Raw genomic sequence first — 12,594 nt, forward strand, 5'->3', positions numbered from 1 at the left:
TTAAAACACGCTGAGGATAATATGGGATATTTCTTATAAAGTTTCAAACAGTAAGGTGGAAAAGATTTGGGTGTTAAGAAAAGATGGGGAATGAAATCCAATTGGGAGACATATAGATCTGGATGAGATAAGAGTTCAGCTGATGATTGATGCCCTGGAAAGACTGGACTTCTGGACCTGAGTGAAGTAACTGAAGATGTAAGACAAATTGGAATTGGTCCTAAATAACCTCTTAGGAGAAGGTGGATAATTTTGCTAATGGAAATTGGTTTCTATGAAGACAGTTCTAGTGGTAAGAAAAATATTGCCATGTTAGTACAGGAAATGATCTTGTTTCCCTTAAATTCTGCTGGAGGCCTGTATGGAGGGGATAATTTTCTTAAGAGCACATGAGATTTTTTTTTTAATATGAAATTTATTGTCAAATTGGTTTCCATACAACACCCAGAAGAGTGCATGAAATTTTGAAGGTTCACTTAAGTCAGAGGCACATAGAGCTCTGCAGATCTCCTTTACAGACAACAATGTATGGTGTTGCAGCCAAAGAGTTATGATCTTACTAGGATTACTATATTAGAATTATAGCTTGGAAATTACTGTAAGAAAATCTGAAAGATCATTACTGAGAATGAGGTCAGGAAAGAATTCTCAGGATATAATGATATATAGGTTGAGCTCTAAAGAAGCATAGGAGTTAGGTGAGCAGAGTGAGTGATGTAAAGAGGTAGAGCACAGACACTAGATACATAGATACTAGATGTATCTGAGATAATGAATGAAGGCTACTGTGGCTGGAGTCTAATGAGAAAGGGGACAGGTAGCTAAGGAAGGGTTGTAAAACCTTTCAGGAGCTAGACTAGGTAGGGCTTTCTAGTTTTGATTTTATCGTTATGTGATCTGATTTATATTTTTTAAAAACATTACTCTCTTGTGTCAAAACCATTTAGAAGGGTAGTGCAATACCCCAAATTAGAGACACCATAGGTTTAAAGTGTTGCTAGTGGATATTGTGAGAGCACACAGAATCAAGAGATATTTAGTTAGAAGAAATCGTCAGGAAAAACTTGATTGTATGGTAGTCACAGCATAGAGTAGCCCCTAGAATGTTTTCTAGCCTTCTGACTGGAGCTATTCACAAGCTTCTACTTTGAAATCTTGTGTCTGCACTTCAAAATGCAGCAGTGTAGTTTTTTCATTTCTCCTAATTTTCCTTCCATAAAAATGATCTCTTATTGAGAACTTAGTATAATGTAATTGTATTCAGTATTCCAAATCTTCTCAACAATCTTATCAGTCTGGTAAAGTAATGTGCTTAAGACAAAAGCTGGCATTAAAACCGTGGTCTAAGTGATTCCAGTTCTTCCAATCATTCCCTATACTAAATTCCCTCCCATTTCCCTTCTCTTCCCTTCTATCTGAATCAATCTACAGCTTTCTTTTCCCTCATTACCAAATCCAGTGATCAATTCTGAGTCCTCAACTTACTCATGTTCCCTGATATGAAAGATGCTGCCCTTTCATAAATACCTTTTTCCACTTGGCTTCTGAGATACCACATTTTCTTTATTTTCCTATTAGCTCACTAGCTATTCCTTCTCAGTCTCCTTTGCAGAATCTTCCCCTTCTTTCTAACTAAAATACAGAGTGGATTAGGGTTTTTCTCTTTTTTAACTATTATATAACTTCATAAATTATTTCTTCTAAGTTTTAAATTATATTTATATGTATATTATTTCTTTCCAGGTCATTTCTTGATTTCTTCCGATTTCTAATAGATATCCCTAAAGTATCATGAACAAAACAGAACTCTTGAATACCTGTCTTTCCTAACAAAGAAAAAGATATTCAGTTGCTCAGGCATAAATCTAAGAAGTTATTCTGGATTTCTCTTTCATCATATACCACTTCCAATTAATTAGCAAGAGGTACTACCTTTAAAATCTGATCAGAATCTGGGGTGCCTGGGTGGCCCAGTCGGTTAAGCGTCTGACTTTGGGTCAGGTCATGATGTTGCAGTTCTTGGGTTCAAGCCCCATGTCAGCTCTGTACTCACAGCTCAGAGCCTGGAGCCTCCTTCCGATTCTGTGTCTCCCTCTTTCTCTGCCCCTCTCAGCTAACTCGCTCGCTCGCTCTCTCTCTCTCTCTCTCTCTCTCAAAAATGAATGAACATTAAAGAAAACTTTTTTAAAAATCTGATCTGAATCTGACTCTTTCATGTCACCTTTACTTATAAGCTACTGCCCTCATCTAAACCACCATAATTTCTAATGTGGACTAAAAATGGCTTTCCAACTGGTCTTCCTGCTTCACTCTTGCTCCCATTTTATTTTCTATACAGTATCCAGAGTAGTCTTTGAAAATAACAAATTCAGTCACATAACTCCCCTGCTCGAAATAATTCTTATCGTACTTTCAACATAATCCCAATTCTCCATCATGGCATACAAGTCCCTGCATGACCCAGCCCCACCTCCTCTCTCAGCTCATTTTCAATGTTTATGCTCCCTCACTCATCCCAGCCACACCTGTTTATCTGCTGATCCTTAAAAGCATCAAACTCATTCCTACCTCAGTTCCTTTGCAATTGCTAGTCTCTCTGCCTTACACACTCTTCTCTCAGAATTTGCACGACTTACTCCAGCACTTTAGTCATTTCTCTCCTCAAATGTCAGCATCTCAGAGGGCCATCCCTGACCGCCCTCTATAAAACACCTCCTCCCATTACACCATTATTCTCCTCTGCTTGTTGTTTTACTTCATAACACTTATCACTCCTTCCTTCTACATTCTTATTTGTAACTATCTCTTCTGCTAGGAAAGAACAGATCTTTCCTAGGGATGGGGATAGGGAGTTTTTCTTGTTCACTCAAAACTTAAGACCATAGAGGGTATTTTTAAAAAATATTTGTTAGATAAAGGCTCATACAGGTTTCACTGGATCAAAAATACAGGTAAAATTGTTATCACAGGAGAAGAAGGAAGGCTTTTCCCTGTTTGAAAATATAGGTGAATATGAAAGAAAAGCAAGGAAGTGGTAATTCGGGTAAAAAAGGGGTTTCCTTTGGTAACTGATGCTAAAACAGTTTTACCTTCCAGCGTTCAAGCTTTTACTCCACATGCCTTGGTTTGATCTTTGAGGAGAACTGTTCAGCTAATATCTCAAAGTTGTAGCCAATGAATTAAGCGATTTGACTGTTCTCCACAATGGCCTCCCCTTGTTTGACCATCTCTTACTCACCTGAACTCTGACTTCTTGTCACATCCTGTACAACCTTCCAGGGCTCTTTCCCTTGTTTCAATAAGGAAAGTACATCTGTCTTAGAAATGGAAAATCCTGCTTATAAGAATGGAAATAGATATGGTTATACTCTGCTCATCCAAAATAAAATTGAACCCTTGTTCATAAAGGAAGAACGTCTGAAGAATACAGAAAGATTCACAGGAAGATTATCTGAAGAATAGAGATGATTAAGGTACTCAATGGAGCTGCCCATTTTAAAGTCTATAAGCAATAAATTACTTAGTTGGGAACAGGGATCTGAAATTCATCTAGGTACTTAAGACATTTCCTGAATTTCACAAAGATTGAAGTTGAATTATTGGGACCAAACTTACCCAGTGAGACCAGATTGTTATAGTTTTCCAACATCACATCTCTGTACAAATCCTTCTGTTCCAAGTCCAGGCATTCCCACTCCTCCTGAGAGAAGTCTATGGCCACATCCTTGAACAACACCAACCTCTGAAATGACAAGTCCAAGTGTTAAGGGCAAAATAAAGAAAGTTTTTTTAGAAGTAATTGAGAGGAACACACACACACACACACACACACACACACACACACACACACACAAGTAATGAGAGGAAGAGAAAAGTATCACATAAAGGGGCCAAAACAGTGAGCAAATATATTACAGTTGGAAGCTTTCAGTGTGGGTAAGTAATAGAAAGGAAGTGAGTGTGAAATACAGAGTATTTAAACAATTCTGAACATTCCTATTACTTACTCTTATTCATAGCCTCTTGGGAATAGCAATGGGAATGAACAAAACCCAGGTAAGTACAGTTTTCTGATTAAATAGAATAATGTATGCTAGCACATAACACATGCAAATCCTCAAATAAACTCAAAGTTCCTTCCTCCCCTTTAAAGAATGAAAACAGAAAGAAAAGAAGAGAGGGAAAAAGGGCTGGAAGAAGAGGAGGAGGAAGAGAAAAGAAAAATAAACCTGATGGGCACATTCCAAAATGTCTTTTAAAATGTTTACCTTAGAAAATAAGATTTATATATAATTTCAGAATTTCTTTCCAAGTCAAGTTTCAGAATAATTTCGTAATAACATTCTTTCTTCCTAGCCTTGGAAAATCCTTTCATAGATAACATTTTTAGACTATGTAATATTCCATATTAAGATTGTCATCATTTTCATATTTTGCGGTAGTTTGCACTCCTCCTCTAATGATCTTCACAGCTCTGTTTCTGAAATTCTCAATCATTTAATCATCTGGCTGATCATATTTACCACTTATCATTGCTCACTGTACACTTCTGCTTATTATGAGCAACAGAAAGCTAATGAAAGATGAGCTACACTCACACAGATGTGGCCCTTGGCTTCTACATACTATTTAATTCAAAATGGACCCTGTCAATGGTATTAATCACTGAGGTATTCCCTTACACAATTCTCTCTCTATCCTCAATCCTACATTTGATCACATTACCAATCTTAAAATCACAGATTAGAACTCACCACATTCTGAGACTAACACCAATTTCCGTCTTAATCAATAAGAACATTCAGGTCAATGAGAAAGACCAAATTTTTCATGTGTAGTACCATCTCATCAAACCACATCCTGACTGGAGAGGTTCTATGCTTTCCTCAAATACATTTCCTGATTTGCAAATGTATCCCTAAAATATTGTTAGAGAAGTGGGGGGCAATTGAGAAACACCTGGGACCCATCCTCATCATTCACTAGAAGGGGAGTGAGCAGGAGAGCACTCAGTAAAGCAGAAAGTCTGGAGATAAGGAAACTGAATATTCATATCCCAAAAAACAGTGATTGTTTGATATAAAGGGGAAGAAGAAACATGAACTCACACAAGGCATGGCTTAGAATTTCAATTTATGAGTCCTCCTCTGGCTTCTTCTCATGGAGAAGCGCAGTCCTGAGAAGACAGGGGAGGGGAAAGGAAACCATGAAAAGAGGCCTACTTCTAAATGACTAAGTGAAGTATTTCTTCCCCTTTTCATGGCACCTGGTCCCTTCCACACCCCAACTTATATACTGAGAAGATCTTCAGAAGTTTTTTTTGTTTTTTTATAAATATGAAATTTATTGTCAAATTGGTTTCCATGCAACACCCAGTGCTCATCCCAACAGGTGCCCTCCTCAATGCCCATCACCCACCCTCCCCTGCATCCCACTCCCCATCAACCCTCAGTTTGTTCTCAGTTTTTAAGAGTCTCTTATGTTTTGGCTCCCTCCTTCTCTAACCTCTTGTTTTTTTTTTTTTCTTCCCCTCCCCCATGGTCTTCTGTTAAGTTTCTCAGGATCCACATAAGAGTGAAAACATATGGTATTTGTCTTTCTCCGTATGACTTATTTCACCTAGCCTAACACTCTCCAGTTCCATCCACGTTGCTACAAGAGGCCATATTTCATTCTTTCTCATTGCCATGTAGTATTCCATTGTGTATATAAACCACAATTTCTTTATTCATTCATCAGTTGATGGACATTTAGGCTCTTTCCATAAAAAGATCTTCAGAAGTTTAAACAATCTCATCCCTTCCCTAATTCCAGATAACAGAAATGTAGAAGAATTAATTTATGCTAAAGCAGTATCCAATCCCCATGATGTTGTTAGGGTTCTCTGACCTGGCCTGAATGGCTCATCTTTTACAGCCTAGGGAACCCTGATGCAAATTTATCTAAGTAGCACCCACCTGAAGCACACTGATGGGCCCTCAGGCCTGGAAATGGTTATCTTTGTAGGCCAATTCCTTGAAAAAACACTTTCCACGACTAAGATCTGCCTCTTCCCCCCAGGTCTCAACACATTAAATACCTCAGGTGCTTCCCTGGCACATTCTCACATTCATGTGCAAGAAGCATTCTGAATCCAAAGCATAGGTTTCATCCAGGCCACAGAAAGTGACATTACCCTCACCCAGTAATCAAGGAACAAATCCAAAGCATTCTCTAGCAGAAAACAACAGCCTGTTGCATGGAATCATGGCCTTAGCTGAACTCAGGAATTCTGGAGGCAGCAGCTCTCTGTTATCCTGCCTAACATCATCCTGTCTCCCAATGTCAGACTAAAGATGGTTTGAAAAAGTACCTGTACAACAAATAATTTCATCAAGTGCAAAGTATGTGCTCAATGCCTTATACACATTAACACTTAATTGATCAGCAAACAGGTCTGTGAATTTAACCACCACTACAACCATTCTCCACCCATATTAGGTCTAACATCTTTCTTGTATTCATTTCTTTTTCTAACAGCTTTATTGATATATAATTCACATTTCATAAACTCATCCCTTTTTAAAAAAAATTTTATTTGTTTTGAGAGAGAGCAAGTGGGAAAGGGACAGAGAGAAGGAGAGAGAGATTGCCAAGCAGGCTCTGCTCTGACAGCATGCTCGAACCCACTAACTGTGAGATCATGACCTGAGTTGAAATCAAGAGTTGGACACTTAACTGAATGAGCCATCCAGGTGCCCCATAAATTCATCCTTTTAAAAATACAAGCTATAGGTTTTTATTATATTCACAGAGGTGTGCAATCATTACCACTATCTAAGAGTATTTCATTATCCAAAAACAAAACCCATATGCATTAGCAATTACTTCCATTCTCATTTCCCCAGACCCTGACAACAACTAATCTATTCTGTCTATAAAATTGCCTATTCTAGATAGACATTTTGTATAAATTAAATTATATAATATGTGGTCTATCCTGGCTGGCTTCTTTCATATTACACATAGTATAATGTTTCAAGGTTCATCTATGTTTAGCATGGATGGGTACTTCATACCTGTATATTGCCAAACATTCCGTTGTATGGATACAACATCTTTTTTCCCCATTCATTAGTTGACGGACATTGCATTGTTTTCACTTTTGTTACTACAAATAATGCTATTAAGAACATTCAGGTACATGTTTCTGTGTGGAACACATTTCATTTCTCTTAGATATATATACTTAGGAGTGGATTTGCTGGGTCATATTGTAACTGGTAACTCTATGTTTAACATCTTCAGGAACTGCTAAACTCTGTTCCAAAACAACTGCATCATCTTTCGATTCTGACAAAAATATGTCAAGGTTCCAATTTTTCCACATCATCACCACCATTTGAGGTTATAGCCATTCTTATGAATTTGAAACAGTATGTAATTTTGATTTTGATTTGCATTTCCCGAATGATAATGAACACCTTTATGTGTATATTGACCATTTCTATTCCTTTTTCAGAAAAATATGTATTCAAATTCTATGCTCATTTAAAAAATCTGATTGTCGGGGCGCCTGGGTGGCGCAGTCGGTTAAGCGTCCGACTTCAGCCAGGTCATGATCTCGCGGTCCGTGGGTTCGAGCCCCGCGTCAGGCTCTGGGCTGATGGCTCGGAGCCTGGAGCCTGTTTCCGATTCTGTGTCTCCCTCTCTCTCTGCCCCTCCCCCGTTCATGCTCTGTCTCTCTCTGTCCCAAAAATAAATAAAAACGTTGAAAAAAAAATTTTAAAAATCTGATTGTCCTTTTATTGTTGCTCTGTAATAATTTCTCATGTATTTTAAGATACAATGTTTTAATGAACATATAATGTGCACATTTTGGGCACCTTTTGTGGGCTATATTTTCACTTATTTCATGGTGTCTTTTGAAGATGAAAAGTTTTTAACTTTGATTAAGTCCAATTTATGTTATTTTTTCTCCTTTGGTTGTTTGTGCTTTTGGTGTCACATGAAAGAAACCATTGTCTAACCTAAGCAACAGAGATCTCCTTTGTTTTCTTCTAAGAGTTTTAAGGTTTTAGCTTGTTTTCTTTTTAAGCTTTTACTTAAATTCCAGTTAGGTAACACACAGGGTAGTATCAATTTCAGATACAGAATTCAGTCATTCGTAACTTATATACAACAGCCGGTGTGCATCACAAGTGCCCAAAACACCCATCACCCATTTACCCATCCCCCAATCTACCACCCCTATAGTAACCCTCAGTTTGTTCTCTATTGTTAACAGTCTGTTTTCTGATTAGCCTTTTTTCTTTTATACCCTATGTTCATCTGTTTTCTTAAATTCCACATATAAGTCAAATCATATGGTATTTGTCCTTCTCAGACTTATTTCGCTTAGTATGATACATTCTAGCTGCATCCATGTTGTTGCAAAAGGAAACATCCCATTCTTTTTTATGGCCGAGTAATATTCCATTGTATACATACACCACTTCTTTATCCATTCATCAGTGAATAGTCATTTGGGCTCTTTCCATAATTTGGTTAACGTTGATAATGCTGCTATAAACATTAGGATGCATGCATCCCTTCGAATCAGTATTTTTCTATACTTTGAGTAAATATCTAGTAGTGTACTGCTGGATGATGGTAGGGTAGTTCTATTTTTAACTTTTTGAGGAACCTCGACACTGTTTTCCAGAGTGGCTGCACCAGTTTGCATTCTCACCAACGAGAGTTCCCCTTTCTCTGCATCCTCGCCAACACCTGTTGTTTCCTGTGTTGTTGACTTTAGCCATTATGACAGATGTGAGGTGATATCTCATTATACTTCAGGTGTGTATTTCCTTAATGATCAATGATGTTGAGCACCTTTACACGTGTCTGCTAGCCATTTGTATCTCTTTGGAAAAACGTCTATTCATGTCTTCTGCCCATTTCTTAACAGGATTTTTTTTGGGGTAGGGGTGGTTGTTGAGGTTGATAAGTTCTTTATGGATTTTGGATACTAAACCTTTATCAAATATGTCATTTATAAGTATCATCTCCTATTCCTAAGCTTGCCTTTCAATTTTGTTAATTGTTTCCTTCACTGTGTAGAAGCTTCTTATTTTGATGAAGTCCCGATAATTTTTGTTTCCCTTGCCTCAGGAGACATATCTAAGTAAGAAGTTGCCATGGCCAACATCAAAGAGGTTACTGCCTGTATTCTCCTCCAGGATTTTGATGTTTTCCTGTTCCACATTTATGTCTTCCATCCACTTGAATTTATTTTTGTGTATGGTATAAAAAGTGGTCTGGTTTCATTCTTCTGCATTTGGCATCCAGTTTTTCCAAAACCATTTGGTGAAGAGACTTTTTTCCATTGGATATTCTTTCTTGCTTTGTTAAAGGTTAATTGACCATATAGTTGTGGGTTCATTTCTGGTTTTTCTACTCTGTTCCATTGATCTATGTGTCTGTTTTTGTGCCAATATCATACTGTCTTGATCACTACAGCTTAGTGATAGGGTTTTCTTAGTTTCTTTATTTAAGACAGAGTGAGCAACAGAGTGAGCAACAAAGAGAGCGCACATGAGCATGAGTAGGGGAGAGGCAGACAGAGAGAGAGAGAGAAAGAGGGAGAGAAGAATCCCAAGCAGGCTCCACACTGTCAGTGCAGAGCCTGATGCAGGGCTTGAACTCACACTCAAGAGTCAGACGCTTAATTGACTGAGCCACCCAGGCACCCCTGTAATATAATTTGAAGTCTTGAGTTGTGATGCCTCCAGCTTTGCTTTTCTTTTTCAAGATTGCTTTGGCTATTTGGGATCTTTTGTGGTTCCACACAAATTTTAGGATTGTTTGTTCTAGCTCTGTGAAAAATGCTGGTGATATTTTAATAGGGATTGCATTAAAGGTGTAGATTGCTTTGGGTATTATGGTGATTTTAACAATATTTGTTCTTCCAATACATGAATATGGCATGTTTTTCCATTTCTTTGCATCATCTTCAATTTCTTTCATCAGTGTTCTATAGTTTTCAGAGTATAGACCATTTACTTCGTTTAGGTTTATTCCTAGGTATCTTATGGGTTTTGGTCCAATTATAAATTGGATCAATTTAATGATCTCTCTCTCTGCTACTTCATTATTGGTATGAAAATGCAACAGATTTCTGTACATTGATTTTGTATCCTGCAACTTTGCTGAATTCGTATAACAGTTCTAGCAATTTTGTGTGTGTGGAATCTTTTGGGTGTTCTACATAGAGTATCATGTCATCTGCAAATAGGGAAAGTTTTACTTCTTCCTTGCTGATATGGATGTCTTTTATTTCCTTTTGTTGTCTGATTTCTGGGGTTAGGACTTCCAGTACTATGTTAAATAACAGTAGTGAGGGTGGACATCCCTACCTTGTTCATGACCATAGAGGAAAAGCTCTCAGTTTTTCCCCATTGAGGATGAGGACTCTGTGTCCCACACATAGTGTAAAACCCTGACACCTGGGTTAAATTACTGAAAATTACTAGTAAAACAGGGCAGTTTTATCCTTGACACTGTCAAGAAACCACAGTTAGGGATTCCAGTCCAAGATGGCAAGGTAGGAAGAAGACCCTGAACTCATCCCTTCCACAGAATACACCCAATTACACCTATCATAGAGCAATTCCTCCTGAGGAAGACCTGAGAAACAACTAAACAGATTCTGTACAACAAAATACAGAGAGAACAGCACAAGGGAATAAGATAGATAGAGACATGGTGACAAAGGGAACCCCCACCCCTGATGCTGTGAACTGCAGTGGGAAGGGATAACACTGAAGGGCCAGGGAACAGATTCATCTGACGTTGCGCACAGGATAATCCAACTGCAGTTTAAGAGAAATGCTGTACTTGTTTTGGCAGCACATATACTAAAATTGGAATGATATAGAGAAGATTCAAATGGCCCCCACACAAGGATGATGTGAAGTTTCCATATTTTTAGTCTTGTTTCCTCTACTAAGTTTACTGCAGTGAGAAACAAGAGCTACATCAATAAATGCCATCTGGTCACTGTGAAAAAAAATAATAAAAAATAAAAGAGTAATGGGGCACCTGGGTGGCTCAGTCGGTTGAGCGTCCGATTTCGGCTCAGGTCGTGGTCTTGCGGCTTGTGAGTTCAAGCCCCGTGTTGGGCTCTGTGCTGGAAGTTCAGAACCTGGAGCCTGCTTTGGATTCTGTGTCTCCCTCTCTCTGCCCCTCCTCTGCTTACACTCCGTCTCTCTCTCTCAAAAATAAATAAACTTAAAAAAAATAATAATAAAAAAATAAAAATAAAAGAGTAACTACTTTATAAAAGCAAGCCCCAGAACACCAACAAATGGTAGAAAATCTTCTGGAACTCTCTCTGGGTCAAAGGGACTGGAAAGCAATAGGGTTTACACTCCCCTACGCACCTTGAAAAACTGGAGGAGGGTCCAGACACCAGAGCCAGCCTCCTTCAGTGAGCCCTGGGTGCCCTAGTCCATACCAGCCCCAGCTGTACTGGGGCACAGGGGGAAAAAAGCCTGGTTTAAAAGAACTAGCAAATAAAAAGTCCAGCCTTAAAATTCTGCCAAAAGGCAAGGATGCTGCTGGAACTGTCCCCACGTGGGAGGAGCTAATGGACAGTCTAAGTGCCCTACCTGCCTGCCACCTCAGTAAGCCCTGGGTCCCTAGCCCACACTGGCCCCAGCCATTCCACCAAGGTGGCCACAGAGTAGTGCACACTAGGACACCAGTTAGTGCTCCCTACAGCTCCAGCCTTCATGCCAAGGTGACACAGGCACAAAGTACCCCAGAACACTGCAGGCCCACACCACTTTTGCCTCAGATGGCTTACCTACAGCATCCCCAGGGCAGAGAGCTCTGGAAACTCCTACCTGAGTTCGCTTTAGATTCAGCCAACCTGCCAGGGTGCCCCCTGCATAGTGTACCCTGGGAACTCCTGGCCCATGCCTGCATTGGTTCCCACCACTGTGCCAGGGCAAACCCTGTGCTGCATACAGTGAGACACCCTAGCTTGCACCTAATTCAGGTTCAGTTATCCTGCCAGGTTGTCCATAGTATGGACAACCCTGGGACACTCCAATTTGTGGCCACTTCAGCTTCAATTGTTCTACCAGGACACATTTTGCATGGAAAGCCCAAGGACCCCATTGGGCTATGACTTGCCTTAACTCCAGCTACCCCTCTGGGGCACAGTCTGTACAGAGTCCTGGAACACCCTGGTTTACACCCACATCAGCTTCAGCTATCCTGCCAGTATACCCTCTGCACAGAGCCCAGGGACCTCCCAGCCCACACACTGTCTCAGCTCCAGCTGCCCCACCAGGGCACCCCCAGCCCAGAGCACACTGGGATTTACTAGCCTGAACCCATTTCAGTTTTAGTTGCCCTGCCAGGACGCCCTCAGTGCTTAGAACCCTGGGAACATCTGGGCTGCACCCACTTTAGCCTTAACTGTCCTGCCAGGGTGCCCTCAGTTCTTAGAACCCTGAGACCCACCCCCACCCAGCCTGTACCCACTTCAGCTTTAGCTATTCTGCCAGAATGCCTGCTGCACAGAAAGCCCGAGGACCTTCTAGCCTGCACCCTGCCTCAGTTCTA

At 39.8% G+C, this 12,594-nt stretch overlaps 1 protein-coding gene and 1 non-coding gene across 3 annotated transcripts in view; one reads left to right on the forward strand and one right to left on the reverse strand.

Moving 5' to 3' along the window:
* Positions 1-12,594, reverse strand: part of LOC102901416 (zinc finger protein 420) — a 126,558-nt gene that overhangs the window by 78,607 nt on the left and 35,357 nt on the right. The window contains exons 2-4 of one of the 2 annotated variants that reach the window (XM_045045446.1): positions 5,109-5,176; positions 3,616-3,742; positions 3,239-3,337 (exon numbers count right to left, since the gene is read on the reverse strand). In XM_045045446.1, coding sequence (XP_044901381.1) covers positions 3,239-3,337; positions 3,616-3,742; positions 5,109-5,117 — 235 coding nt within the window. In that variant the 5' untranslated portion in view covers positions 5,118-5,176. The remainder of the gene's footprint in view (positions 1-3,238; positions 3,338-3,615; positions 3,743-5,108; positions 5,177-12,594) is intronic. The other variant, XM_011289938.4, reaches the window with a different exon arrangement.
* On the forward strand, positions 10,854-10,960 carry LOC111558186. Its single transcript, XR_002738772.1, has one exon. It is a non-coding gene; the product is annotated as a U6 spliceosomal RNA (small nuclear RNA).

Source organism: Felis catus, chromosome E2 (assembly GCF_018350175.1).
Source record: "Felis catus isolate Fca126 chromosome E2, F.catus_Fca126_mat1.0, whole genome shotgun sequence".
Classification (NCBI taxonomy): Eukaryota; Metazoa; Chordata; class Mammalia; order Carnivora; family Felidae; genus Felis; species Felis catus.